This window comes from Condylura cristata, unplaced genomic scaffold (genome assembly GCF_000260355.1).
Source record: "Condylura cristata isolate star-nosed mole 26May11 unplaced genomic scaffold, ConCri1.0 scaffold00027, whole genome shotgun sequence".
Taxonomy (NCBI): Eukaryota; Metazoa; Chordata; class Mammalia; order Eulipotyphla; family Talpidae; genus Condylura; species Condylura cristata.
The window spans coordinates 25,231,621-25,246,770 of NW_004567128.1; the positions used below are offsets into that span (position 1 = coordinate 25,231,621).

General features: G+C 40.2%; 1 protein-coding gene across 1 annotated transcript in view; it reads right to left on the minus strand.

Annotated features, from left to right (window-relative positions):
- The window catches only part of EFHC2 (EF-hand domain (C-terminal) containing 2), a 188,107-nt gene that overhangs the window by 90,932 nt on the left and 82,025 nt on the right, over positions 1-15,150 (minus strand). Inside the window, exons 4-7 of the mRNA XM_012730279.1 lie at positions 10,388-10,611; positions 7,089-7,340; positions 4,845-4,958; positions 4,102-4,240 (exon numbers count right to left, since the gene is read on the minus strand). Coding sequence (XP_012585733.1) covers positions 4,102-4,240; positions 4,845-4,958; positions 7,089-7,340; positions 10,388-10,611 — 729 coding nt within the window. The remainder of the gene's footprint in view (positions 1-4,101; positions 4,241-4,844; positions 4,959-7,088; positions 7,341-10,387; positions 10,612-15,150) is intronic.

Sequence of the window (15,150 nt, forward strand, 5' to 3'; positions counted from 1 at the left end):
TCTGCCTGTTCTGCTCCCCACTCTGTCTCTGGTGAATCCTCTCACCACCACCCCCCCCACACTTCTGGCCTATACCCCATTCTTGTATGCATAAATAAAAAAATAAAATAATTAAAAATAAAATAAAAACAGTTCAAATCTTGGAATGCAGCAGAATTGCAGAAGACCCTATCATTGTTAACTGTTACACCACTGACAGTTACCTTCATTTCAGGGAAAGGACAATAAGGAATGGCAGGGAATAATCTACTTGGTTTCTAGCAAACTGGGGCATGACCAATTTCTCCCAACAAGGGTATATGCAGATAGATCTCCTACTAATCTGAATATTGTAACCAAAAGAGGACATATATGGAACCCCAAAGTAATTAAGAATACATTCCCCCAAATTTACAGGCTTTATAATACAGTGTTGTTTTCTCAACTACATAATTTTTGCAACAGATTTAAGGAACAAAAGAACCAATTTACAACTTTCTTCTGCACCCACAGTGCCATCTAGTGTATAAAAGCCTGGAACTGTTTCACTCCATCACCCCTGACTTCTATAACACCACATACATCTTTTTGGATACTGTGACTCAAGATCTAATTTCTCTGGGTAACTGAATGCATTCACAAGGCTTTGGACTCGCCTGAATGACAACTTCCCGCATCCTGCATATTTCAGGTGTTAAAAATTACTTGTTGAATAAATGAAAAACCATATATTTTTATATAAAGCTTTCCCCCCAGATGTCTTCTTAAACTGACACTCTGCTGGATCCTGAGAATACATTGTCTCTCAAATGGTTGGACTCCTCTAATTCCAGTTGACTTGTAAAAACATATATATTTAATATATATCCACAATGAACTAGATTTCAGCAAACTGACAGAGAGGTGATACATTTTAAAAGGGAATCTTAATGATCCTTTACAGTGATTTACTGCTTGCATTTCAGTTGGAAACACTACTGCTAAAAAGCCTTCATGTACCTCAACGTTCCTTTCTTATGTTCTAGTAGCCAGAAGCAGACCCAAGTTTGGAAGACCTAACACTTACATAATTTGGAAGCTCTTCAAGACAATGAATGTCAAATTATGAAGACAAATGTAGGCTCAGGGCCTTGCCTTCGGATTCCGGCAGAGGGAGAACCCTGAGCTTCAGCCTCAATAACTGCATTATCAAGGTAATTGCATCTGTGTTTGTACCCAGTAGCCAGGTCAAATGATCTTGCTGGGATGTTCATTTTGGGGTCAGAAAATTAGTAAATCCCATAATTTTCTAGCCTAGAAATGGTCTAACCTTCAGCTCTCTTCACTTCACAGGAGAAAAAGAGGTAAAGCTGTTAGGTCCAGCATGACCATGTGGTGGGCTGGAAGCAAACTCTGCCCCTGTTGCTGCAATTGGGCTAGCTAATTTGCTCAAGTGATCATTAACCTCTCATGCTGGATGTCTTGCTACTTTAGGCAACCAAGAGACAGAGATGGCCAGAAATGACTGCCCCAAATTAAAGGTGCCCTAAGGTAGGTTTTTACTCAACGTTAATGTCTGCACAGCAAATAAATATTCAAAAGCAATAAGAAAGAAAGGTTTGGTTGAATCATGATAAGAAAAGTCCTCTTCTAAACAAAGAAAATAATAACCCAAGGCAGGGATTCGAGGTAAGAACAATTTCCATTTGAATCCCTGCCCCTTCCGTGAAAGAAACACCTGCTGGAGCCCCTGGAGCCTTTTCCAACCTTCATGCTACAGGAAAGTCCGACAGACCTCCATCTGCCAGTCCATGTTCATCCACATAAAATAACAAGGGAGCGACATGCTACAGCCCAGCAGGCAAGCTGGGGCCAGCGGGACAGCCAAGCTGCCCAGTGGGGGAGTCACACTGGACTGTTATGTAGAAAGCGTCTATGCCATCACCTTCTCCTTAGAATCCTGAAATGCATAAAATAATCTCATCTGTTTTAGGACTCAGAAAGGTCTTGAGAGAGGGTTTTCAAATCTCTCTGAGAAGTCTACTGAGTGCTGCTTATGCATACAATAAAAAAACTAATTTGTGCCCATTAACTGGGATGGTAGCAAACTTGCCCTCTTAGTCTCTCTGCCATTTTCCCAAAAAGAAAACGTTGAGGTGTCATCAGGTTGCAGAAGGTGCCAAAGCACTAAGACTGCACACGGCATTGCAAATCTCTCTGGCTTCCTCCTGGGGTGGTCCCTAGCTGTGCTGCTGGCATTTGTCAGCTTCTCTCCTGCAGCGCTGCAGAATGGAGATACCAGGTATTCTACAAACCACAGCTACTGACAATGCAGAGACCGTGATCACAATATGGTCAGGATTTTCCCGGGCTTGGACTTCAATGATATCAAAATAAAAGATACAAAATTTGGTCAGTGGTAGTAATTCTTCGGGCTAGATGAATTATAAACAAAACTAAACTGTCAGAAAAAACTGTATGTAACTTTAAGCATATAAAGTTAAGCTTACCAAAGCTCAGGAGAGGCAAATGTAAAGATTATCAGAACACTGATTCATTCCCACCGTCAAAATTTCATTAGTTACATTAAGTACACTGTTTTTACTTAAGAAATGTTGCATAATCATAGTGCCTGTTACATGAGTATTTTAATATGTTGTGAGAAATATAAAAAGTCATTGTGACTATAAAATGCATCTTAAGTTTGCATTTGCATAATTTTCTGTCTAAAAACATAATGCTCTTGCTATAGTAGCTTTAAAGGCACAGACTACTTTATTTTATGCAATGCAGTTAAGTCTGTAGAATAAACAAAAGAAATAAGCAGACAGAAATTAAGCACTAGGGCACAAATGAAATGGAGCACAGGGCATTTGAAGCTGATAAATTTCCTTAGAATGGCTATTTGGAAGACAAGGGGAAGTTATTCTGACTCTGAACATTCCCCACCAGCCCATTAAGAAACTTAACAATGTACAATGCCTCTGTGGTAATATGTTCATTTTTCCAAATGCCACCTTTATATTCTTAAAATCAAGTGCATAACATCAAGATAGATATCCCCCAAATGTTGAACTGTATATTAAAAGGTCCTATGATATTCTGGAATTTTCACCACATCATCTGTAATCTTTCTGCAGAATACAAGTAAACACCACGTGGGGTCCATCTTTCATATACATCTCAAATTTCCAAGTCTACACTGAATACCTGTTGATACAAAGAGGCATCTACATTCATTAAAGATGAAACTCTCCTCCCCAATGACCTATGGATCACTAACAGCTTCTCCACAACAACCACCACGTACACTGGTTTTCATTCTGAAATATGCTAAACTGATTGGAATGGAATTGGTATCTAAAAAGAGAGAAGATGGAACAGACCTCACCAGGAAAGGTAAGGCAAATAACATGAGAGAAGGCCCCAGAGATCTAAATAAGTTTATCTATTGTTCTAAACAAGAAATTGGTGGGGGAGGGGGGAAGCATTCTATTGCTCAAACCAAACATCTCCCCATATTGTGGCGAGGGAGAGGGCTCTAAGGGAAATGGGAAGTTTTTCTCACTTGTGAGGCAAGAACAAATCTTGATTCATCCTTACTCCTCAAGAAGAGCTTTGATGATTGCCCTTGTAAGCCTTACTTTCTTCGCCTCTAAAATGGGGATTATGAACCTACCCTTCTGGAATTGTTAAGATTAAATAAGACAATAAATACCTGGAGAAAGCAAATGCCCAATAAATGTTCATTATTGTAAGCTAAGCATTCTAAATTCTATAAAAATTTTTCAAACCATTTTTCTTTTTTATTGAGGTAACACTGTTTCCTACACTGTATCTGATTCAGAGGTATAATTGCCACCCTTCAGGTGAACGTCATCACACCACACCCACCAGCAAACACCCATAGTCCTCTATGATAGTCCTATGTCATCCCATCAGTCCCCATTCCAGGCTCCCCTATCTAGTCATCTCAAATCTACGGTCAGATTTCCAGGGCTAGTTTGGATTTGGTTTGGACTGCTCCTTTGTTTTGATTCTCTACATTCCACACATGAAACATTAGGGAACAAAGGTTCTCAGTTTTATAGTCTAATTAACTAGTTCTCAGTATTATATTTCTAATTAAGATGTATCACTTACCAATTCCATATTTAGTCTTATAATAAAGCTTTGTAAATTCATCGCAGTCACAAAGAAGCACTTTCCTTCCCCACACATTGATGGTAGCACCGATGCTCAGGTCACTGTCTTTGTAAAACTGTTGGTGTAATTTTCCATACTAATGAAGACAAAGGAGCACAGTGTTGGTACCACAGAACCTCTAAACACCTACGCACCCCTCCCCAAAGGAAACAGGAAATTACAAAATGAAAACCCTCAATTTTATTCATTATAACCAAAATTTAAAACTCAAATTCGAAGATAACTAGTCAGTATTATCATTTAAAACCATTCTTCTACCAATGGAGTGCTTGCAAATAGCAATGCAATGCCTATATTTGCACAGTCATCTTTTTCATTCACAACCAGCCTCACAAGAGAATACATTCCCGGCCCCAGGGAAGTCACACTGGAAGTAGTAATGAAATGTTGAGTTTTGTCACCTGGTATTTACTTATCAATTTTTTTTATTATATATACAAACATTTAACATCATTTTTCATTTTTGTACAAGGTGTGCTCTTTCTTCTCAGGTGTTGTTCCCATGCAGTTCCTACCACCAGGTCACCTGTGTACCAGCACATGGTTCCTTGTGCTCTTCCCACCCGTCTTGATCCTGCTCCCCACTGGCCCCCTGCAGAATGCCTTGGTTCTTAGTTGTCTGTTAATTTTGATATTTACTTTATTATATATGTTTTTTCCTGATCCCTTATTTGGCTTACCTGATATTTATCCAACAGGTAGCCAGTCACTCGGTTCTCTGAGTAGCCACCATACACGTTGAGAACAATGCGATCTGTTATCTGGCCTGGTTCGTAGACTCCAGGTGGGCCAAACTGGAAGAAAAATCAAGACAAAACCTGGTAGTTGACCCCTGAACACCAACGTGGTCCTGTTGAAAAGCTCAATAGGAAACCACACATTGTGTGGTTCTTCTCAGCCATGCGGAGAAAGACAAGATATATATATATATATGCTTCCTCATGGGCTGTGGGCTGATGTACACCCCGCCATTCCTTTAGGGCCCAGATATAGCCACATCCTTTCCTCTGACCGCTGCCATCCTGCGATCCTAGCCCATTCCAGATTTCAATAGCAGGGTTTAAGTGACTATTTGTGATTCTCTAATTGCCTCATCAGCACTCATTTCTCTCTTCACTAAACTATAAAAATACTCAGAGGAAGATACCATACTTTGCCTTTGTTTCCTGACTCAGCTTAGCACACTGCCTGATCCTGAGTTCAGGAAGTATTTGCCAGTCGAGAGGCAGTGTGGTGAGGTGGCAAGGATGAGGGAGTGCTGTCATGCTCTAACAGAAACCACGGCCCAGAGCAAGCCAGGACACTCTTCTGTCGCACACACCTTGGGTGTGGTCCAAGCAGTTACATAAGCTGCAAGAAATATCTTAACCAACACATATAGATTAATAGTAATTAGCTTATCGCATACCGAAGAGAAAGCTAAATCACCCCTGACAGGTGTGACATAAAATAAGTTTGGAAATGTGTGAATTTCTGAATTGGGGGTATAAGTAAGCTCCATAACCAAAAAAAAAAAAAAAATAGTCCATCTGGATATATGCTTTTATCTTCTCAGACTTTCAGTTTCATCATAGAACAAAGGATGTTGTGAGTGTCAAAAACACCCACTTTTACTGTTATTTTTCCCCAAGAATGTAAGCTCCATGAAAGAGGACTTGATCCATGATAACCCCAGAGCTGGCACACAGGTGACACTCAAAAGATACTTGTTGAGTGAATGAATAAGTAAGGCAGTTGATACCACAGCACACTGCAAATGTCAGCTGTGTCATTAGTATTTTATATTTAGCCTATTTTTCAAGTCATTCCCTAGCACCTCCCTGGCACCTGCTGCACACCACACAGCTCCCTCTGGGACAAATGCTGCCTCCACCCCTCCCCCAACCAAATAACCAGGGTTTTGTTTGCATCAGAAATGACTATTACAGTAACCTTTTCAGTAGCATTGAGAGTTAAATTAAGAAATACTTTATCCAAGTAAGAAATAAAACATAACAAAGAGCTATGAAAATATGTGTCTTTTTTTAAAGATTTATTTATTTATTCATACAGAACTGGGGTACAGGCCAGAGGTGCAGGGGCTGTGAGAGGATTCATCAGAGACAGAGTGGGGAGCAGAACAGGCAGACAGATGAAATACAGTGCTGAAGGGAGCCTATCTGTGTCATTAAAGTGTCTTTATTGGTATCTATAGGCTACTGGAATTTTTTTACTGTATTATCTCATTCAATCTTCACCTCAGGAAGGGGGCTTTGTTAACTGTGATAAGGAATTACAGTCAGAGAAGGTGAGGTGACTTGCCCAAGTTCACACAGCTGTTAAGGGGCAGATCCACCTTCTGTCTCTGTGTTATCTGTGATGTGCTGAAGTTACCTTAGCTCCCAAATGGCCATTGATACGTGTAGAAATCAGTCCGAGGACTCTTTTAATAGTAAGTAAAATGCAAAGGCTGCCATTGCTGCTAGCCTGCAGCTAGTTAGAAACTGTTGGAGAAGCTCAGGAGAATCCCTCTTAAACATATGCGTATATGGGGGTGTGTGCACAGTGGCACTCCAGGCTGACAGCTAGTCTCCTCAGTAGATGCTAGAGACCAGGGGCTAGTGGCCTGCCCAAAGCCATGAGCAGTGATTTTACTAATTACTTACCAGCCTAAGACTGACTGTGAATTTAGTAATGAATAGGTATGTTCTTTTGCATTTAACTTTTTTCATTAACTTGCCTTGATTCCAGAATATCCCAACTCCAATTTGTCATTATTCCGCATTACACTCACAGATGTATATTAATAGAGGACACAAAATGAAAGTTCTCGAAACACTTGCACTAATAAAGGGCAACTGTCACCCCCTGGTCATTACACGACATTCCAGATAGTCTTTCAGCCCTCCGGAAACTAGCTAAGTAGCTCTGGGTCCGCTGCTCACCTTGGGGAGCTTTCTCCTCTGGAGGAACAGTGACATGGCGTCTCGGCCTGAATTGTGTGGCAACACTTCTTTGATTTCAATCGTATCATCGGAAAGGAAGTAATGCAGGACAAGTTCTCTGCGGTCCCCAAACAGCGAGGCTGAGTCATCCCAAAGGCAGAAGAAACGCAGAACCTTCCTGTCATAGTTAAGGAACTGCCTCAGGGTGTCAAAGGGCTCATAAGGTCGCAAGGGCTCCATGCAGTCTAGTGTCTGCAAACAGAGAAAAGGGCAGTGACATAGGGAGCTTTGCTTAATCACTCCTGGGACGCAAGCAATCGAACAGAAAACATACCTTTCCACAGACTATTCTGTGAAATTTTTAAGAATTTCAAATGAAGAGTGGCATGGGTATATGCACAGCTAACCAATTTTAACCTTAAAAATATAGAAAATCTATTATTATTTATTTTTCCCTGAGAGGAGAAAACATACAAGCATACATTGTACAAATGAACAATGATGTAAAATGTAGGTATAAATTAAAATGCTGGTTTAAGAACACACAGAACTAATGCATGGAGACAGAATTAGATGAGTTATTGCAGCTGGTCACAGACGGACTGAAAAGGCAGACAAGAGAACTTTCTAGGGTGGTGGAAATATTCTATACCTTGACTTTCATGTTGGTTATTAATCATTTTTCAAAGCTGGCAATCTGTACATTTAAGATTTGTACATCTGAGTCTATGTTAATTATACCTCGACCAAAACCAGTTGGCTTGGCACTGAAAATTCATACCTGTATCTGCTTCTTACTCATCAAAGATTTTTGTGAAGTAAAAGGTAAAAGGGAAAAACAGAAGAAATAGTTTCATAGTTTTTATTAGCTCAAGAGCTTTAGATAGTGAAGATCTGACAGACTATGGCAACCGGAGCAGAACAAATGGAGAAATTTCTAGTCTGCAACAGAGCAATGGCCTGAGTTCCATCCCCAACCTCAGAGCCTCTACGTTCTGCAATGTCCTTGGTGCAATTCTTCTCTCTCTGTACACTGTCAGCCCTTGGTGCTGAACTGCTCCCACTCTACTTGAGGTAGCCAAACAGGGTCATTATGCAAAGAAGTGTTCATCTGGAGAGACAGTCCCAAATCAGGTTATATTACTCTTATTGGTAAATTCTCAAAACTTTTTACCTGTCCAGGGCAATCTGGGTACCGACGTACCTACCTGAGAGAAGGAGACGTGATGGATTCTGGAGCGCTTCGCTCTTTAGACCTGTGCTTGATACTTAAATGAAATTATGAAACCTCTCCTTTCACTGATTGGAAATGTTTCCTTGACAGTATAAGGCCTCTAAGAGATGCATTATTAATTATATACCATCGGGGCTCTTTTCAGTTTAAGTTAAATTGTTTAATTTTAACTTTACATTGCAAGGCAGCAAACACTGGAGAAGTAAATGCACTAAAGTCAATATGAAAGTCTCTTATTAAACTCCTAATTTTCTACAGATTGCTATATTTATTGAAGGTTTTTCTCCCTGAGGGAGTAAATGTTAAAATGATTTCAAGCTGAAAGGAAATTATTTAGAACATTTCTTGGCTGTTCTTGGTATTTATTCTTGACTCATGGCTCAAAAGATTTTTTTTCTTTATAAACCTATGAAACTACACAGTGCTCTGTGTATTTCAAATAATGAGTGCATCGCCATTCACAATCACTACTGGAGAATACTGTTAGTGAATGTGTGCAGCCTTGTGCAATGGGTGGTAACTCATATGGGCCCATTTCTTTCAGGGCTCTGCTGGTGGTAAAGAATCTGTATTTATCTGGAACCTTTTATTATGATATTTGGAAAAAAGAAGAATGAACCCAAATCATACCGCTCCTTGCACACCAATATAATGCCGTGGTGATTGCATCCTAAATACCCCAGAATCAACAATATGTATTTCTCAGGAGAGTTGCATGTCTACAACATTAAAGAATAATTCTGCTGGGGCTAGGAGAGGCAGGAAGAGATTTATGGTCCACCATTCAGCTTTTAACAGAAATCAAAGGAGAACTTTATTCAAAATTTATGTTACCTTTCTGCAAGGAAATGAATTATAAGTTTACAAACCATAAAATTAAGACAAAACTAATCTAAAGGGATAGAAATAAGAACTGTGGTTATCCCTGGGTAAGGAGAGGAACTTACTGGAAAAAGGCATGCATGAAGGGACTTTCAGGGCATGGAGCGGGAACATTCTGTATCTTGATGCGGTTTAGATTACAAGGGTGCATGTATGCACTTACCCACTGAACACTTAATTTCTGCGTATTGTATTGTATGTAATTTTACTCCAATAGAAAGAGAAAAGAAGAGCAAAGGCAATAATGAAAACTAGGGTAAGAAGCAAGAAGACTGGCTAGTTATGTTACCTTTCATGTGATACTTCTCCTTTTGGGTGCTCAGATACTTCAGTGAAACATAAAATTTGGGCTAAAGAATCATTTTAAAAATAAAACCTTAGGGCTCTCCCTGGTGGTGCACCGGGTTAAAGTACCGTAGTATGAAGCTCTCCAAAGACAGCCAGGGAGCTGACCCACATGGTATGGCCCCTCTCAGTGGTGTACTTCGTCAGTCTGCCTGTTCTGCTCCCCACTCTGTCTCTGGTGAAGCCTCTCATCTCCCACACTTCTGGTCTGTACCCCAGTTCTATAAGCATAAATAAATAAATCTTTTAGAAATAAATAAATAAAAATAAAACCTTAGAAGGTCAAAATCACACTACTGATAACTGATTCTTCCTTCCTACACTAATTGGGGTCAGACTTTGACCTTCCCTTCCCAGGAAGGGTACATCAGAATCATGGCCTTCTTTACTCCTCCAGAACTTCTGTGCACCTGATGCCACCTGAGGAGGAAGGAAAAAGCTGTCCTCCAGGCTGGGCGCTGTATATCAGTAGTACAGAAGCAAAGATTTTCCCAGTCAGAGTTAGGAAACATGGGGACAAATAAGTCAGGTAGTAAGTTTGGGCCCAACTCATAAGTGTGTAGGCCACAAAGCTGATTGTGGCCTTTTAGAAGCTGTCCCACGTGGGTAGCTCACTGAAGACTCCCACTGCCTTGTCTCCCTGAAGAGAAATGAGCAGCAGAGTGTGAGACATTTCTGACCCGAGGCCAACACCCAGCCTTCCCTCCAGCCTAAAGGACAACTTCAGTGACAGGGTCCCCAAAATTCTTTCACCTCTGCGTCCGGAGTACCAGTATCCCTTATTGACTCTCCAAAGGTATCTTCATTCTGAAGACAAGAACTGGACATAACAACTTACCGATTTCCGTAGCTTCAGGTAAGGATCTTCTGGACGCTGCCCTGGGGCATTTAACTTGGTTCCTATTTTCTTCAGAAAGTTTTTTGTGAATGAATCGCAGTCATAAATCCTGAATTTTCGGCCATAAAAGACAATGTCTATGCCAATATTGAAATGATGCACATTATAATATTGATCATCATCAGGAGGTGGGAGAGGAATCCGATGACGACGGATACAAGTCCCTGTGGCATGAGATAAAATACAATTGCTCCATCTGTGGCTATCAGCAAGAGGTCACAGCACAACTTGGGAATGACTTGTGTAACAGAGAAGGTGGGCAAATGACCTGTTCTTGGAGGCACACGGAGTGTGCCAGAGGGAACTGAGAATTCTGAAGTCGTTATTGACCAGCCTTGCACATAAAAATTAGAGTTGCTAAGTAGAGCTAGGGAAGAATTTTAATAAGCCATAGATTTAAGGGTGGGAGAAAAGGATGGTGGTACAAGCAGAATGACTGAATGTGCCCAAGACTACCACTGTGTCTTTCCCCAAAGCAAGTAGACTCACTTTCAGCCACTAGCATTTAACTATGGGCATGATAAAGGCACTGAGCCCACCCAACAGTGCTCTCAAAAATGCATACTCTAAGCTGAAGGGAAAAAAAAAAAGAAAAGCTTTAACAACAGAGGTGTTAATTCCAGGGCTTACAGCATCTACAAATGACTTTATGCTGCTTTGAAGCTTCATGGAATCTTTTACCATCTACTACCCCCTTCTCCCTGCTCCTTCTTCTACCAGCCTCTGTCTACTTCTGCCCAACAACCCCAAGTGACGTCTATCAAAGGCACCACAGTGTTCTACACAAGCGTTCTGGATCTCATCACATACCGTCCAACTCTATGACACCTTTTCATTTCTCCTTTTGAGAATATGGACTCAGGGTCTCCAGCTGCACCCCAAATGGTGATGAGCCACTAGAGGTACAAGCCACTAGAGGTATCGACACCACTACATATGTACCAGCAACTTATTGAAATACTGCTGAAAGCTGTAGTCACGAATCGTTCCGAGTTTGTGATTTTTATCCTGCTGGCAAGCTAACAAGTTGGCCCGCCAAGGTTTCCATGGATGCTGGTAGAAGACACAAGCTCTGGCTGGAGATAAAAAGGGTAGTTCACTACTCGCAGCAGTGACACAACATCAGAATCTCTTGCGCCCTCTTCCTAGTCCCAACTCCAACTAAGTGACACAGAGTGTGAGGTATGTCCTGCACATGCAGTGGGTCACATTCCAGGAGAGGATCCCTAAGCCCAGGGACCTGAATCTTCTATGAAAGGCAATAAGCACTATTGCCTCTTGACTCAGAGGGAGACACTGTCATTATTAGACTAAATAGCATGTTGATTCTAGGAGATGCCAGCTTCATCTTCTAAGGCTATGAGCAAACCTGCCCTCTGCTCCAGAGGGAGACTATCTCCCGAAGCTGCCTGTCATATAAACATCCTTGGAGGAACATTCCGGAACTCTGTGCCTCTACTGCCAGGAGGCACAGGAAAAGCAAGATTCTCAGGGCATCTCAACCTCTGTAACTGACTGAGACTGAGAATTTAGTAACTTGAGAGCAAAAAGAAAATGAGAAAAGGTAAGCAGGGCATACTGGGGGGTCTGATGGTTCAAGACAAGTTGGCTTGTATAACCTCTGCATGGAGGTATCTTAACACAGAGATGTCAAGCAATCGTCTTCATATTTTATACTGTATGAGAATGGCACCTTTTCCCAAAGTCTAAAATACTTAGAAATGATTCATTCCTTATTCATTAAGGAACACTTAATGACTATCTTTATGTGCCAGGAACTGTGTTGAGCTCTGTCCCATTATTCTACTAATCATCTTTTCACTCTGTTGAGGGGAAATTAACTAAAATCATTTTCATCTTCTTTTCTTTGTAGCAATTTTTAATTACTTGGTACATTAAATTAAAATAATAAAACTATAAAATTAGAACTGCTCTAGAATATTTTTAAATATATTACATAAAAGATGATATACTTTTACTGCAAAAAATTATACTTCAATTAGCCTTTAATTCATGCCACTGAAAACAGTATGCAAATTATTTAGTCATTCAAGATTAGACATTTAGAACAAATTGCATACTAAAACATCTATAAAAGGATGGGCATTTCAGGTATTTTCAGGCACCATTATATATCTTTCAAAAATACTTTTATTGTGACAGCTTTTTTAAAATATATAAGATTTATTCAAAAGGAACTACTTCAGAAATTCCATCTATCTTGTTTTTAGACTTCATTAAAAAATGAAGCAAGTTGGCGCTGATTTCTGTTCAGTACGATTTTGACTAGGAATCCTACTGTTTTTCTAGGTGGGAAGAATTGGCCCACCCACAGAGTTTTAAATAATAATCATAATCATCATTATAGCCCTGGGGTATGGTTTCATATACATTTTTCTCATTTAATCTTCCATAATTCCATGAGGCAGATAAGGCAGGTAATTTGTATAATGCATAAATATTCAATTTACAGATGAGAAAACCCAAGCTCAGAGTAGTGAAGTAACATGCCTAGAGCCTACTCTAACAAATGGAGGAGAAAGATTATGAACTTGGATTTTCAAGTGCTCAGAATACACCAATCCTTTCAGTTTGCACTGAACTGCATCTTATCACACAGCCATAGAAAACTTAAGTGAAGGAAAGAAGGGAATGCCATGGGCAAAACAGGATAGGAATGGACAGAAGAGCCACCAGTCACCACGAAAGGAGAGATGACGGAGCTACTTTCAAAAGAGCAGCTCTTCTCATAAGAGCAAATTTCTGGACAGGGTCCACTTGACAAGGACAGCAAATCCCTCCAGGGCCAATACAAGCTCTCCTTTCCTTAAAAGTCTGTATAATCCAGATCCCCACATGCTTCCCTCCCTGGTGGTGCAAAGCATTAAAGCACAGCACAGTGAAGCTGGCCATGGCCACTTAGGTGCAAGTTTGATCCCCACCCCAGAAGTGACCCACATGGTGAGGCAGACCTCTACTGACGCACCCGCTGCTCCCCATCAGCAGTGTATTTTGTCAATCTGCCTGTTCTGCTCCCCCTTCTATCTCCAGTGAATCCTCTCACTGCCTCTGCACATATGGCCTGTACCCCAGTTCTGTATGCATAAATAAATATTTTAAAACAAAATAAAATTAAAAGTCTTGACCAAAAAAAAAAAAAGTCTAACCCATGAGTTAAGAAAAGAAAAGAAAATGCAGGTCTAACAATAAACAAGAAAATTTTAATAAGAAGAAATCCAAAGTAACAATTGCATGTTTGTCAGAAAACTAATGTGGGCCATTTGAAATGTACAGTTGCATTGAGAGCTTTCAATCACATATTTGCGGGATCTCTCAACTGTGTCTTCGGGGGTTGAAATTTCTATTTATTTGTGTGTTTAGTCTACCATGATAAATGGCAGAAACACTACTAGCCGGAGTTCTAGAATACCAAAGAAAAGGGCAGAATGCCATGTCTTTTGCATACATTAAAGAACACCTGATTTTATTAAGGTATATAAATACAATTGTTACCAAATGGAAAAACAAAAACAAAAATATCATAACTCTCCTTTAAATGTTCAGTTGTTTATCTTAACTAGCCCATAAAGACAGTTGAGGCAGATGTCCAAGCATAAGGGGTGTCTGCTTTTAAGCTCTTCCTTATCTTTGCATTTTACATCTCTCTTCCTTTTAAAGGCTCTGCTATCTGATTGTATTCTACAAGCTTTAACTGTCTATCATCTCTCTGTGATTTAGATCAAAATGATGACATGTCCATTTATGTTTAATGTGTTTTCATTTCATTCAGCTGGGCTTACCATAAATCTATCTTTTGCACAAAGCACTAAATTTAGTTTTTAGAAATTCACCTTCCAGAATTACTTCTACTTTAATTTTAAACGTTTATCTCATTTTAGTAACACTGCAGACCTAGAGCATATCCAAGTCTAGAGGCAGGTATTTCTTGCATGAACAGAAATGCCACTAGTCCTGTCTACTAAGTTTGTATCCTAAAAATGCTAAGATGCTTAACTGTGATCAGCCATGACAGAGTATACTTCCCTCCTCTTTTGTTCACTATTACTACTTCAAGAAAATGATTGTTGACTTTATTTTTATGTAATATCATCTTTAGAGTTTGGTTACATAAGAGTAGTTAACTTTTATGCAAATAGCCTGTGTCTTAGAGAAAAAGGATTAAAAAATTAAAATTCAGGGCCTGCCTGGTGGCACAGGGGTTTAGGTCTCAGTGTTATCAAGCTATCCGCAGCCACTGCAGCTTGAGTTCGATCCCCAGCCAGGGAGGTGACCCACATGGTGCAGCAGACCTCTCCTGTCTCACCTGCTGCTGTCCTAGCAGTGTATTTCAGTAGATCTACCTGTTCTGCTCCTCATCCTATCTGGTAAATCCTCTCTCTTCCCGCGGCCCGACATCTCTGGCCTATACCCTAGCTCTTGCATGCATGCATAAATAAGTCTTAAAAATAAAAATTAAAAAAAATTAATTCAACATCTCTGATCATATGAAATAATAATTCCATGTCTGTCCCCCTCGTAGCCTTTGACTGAGCACCAAAAGGATAGTGTGCCAGGTGCTTTAAAGTCTTCTTACTTAGTTTTCCTTGACATACACTATGATCTAACCCCAAACACTGCCCAACTCCCCACCCTATCACCTTCCCCCCTCTCTATTTCATGATGGTTCCTTTTGACTAATCTAC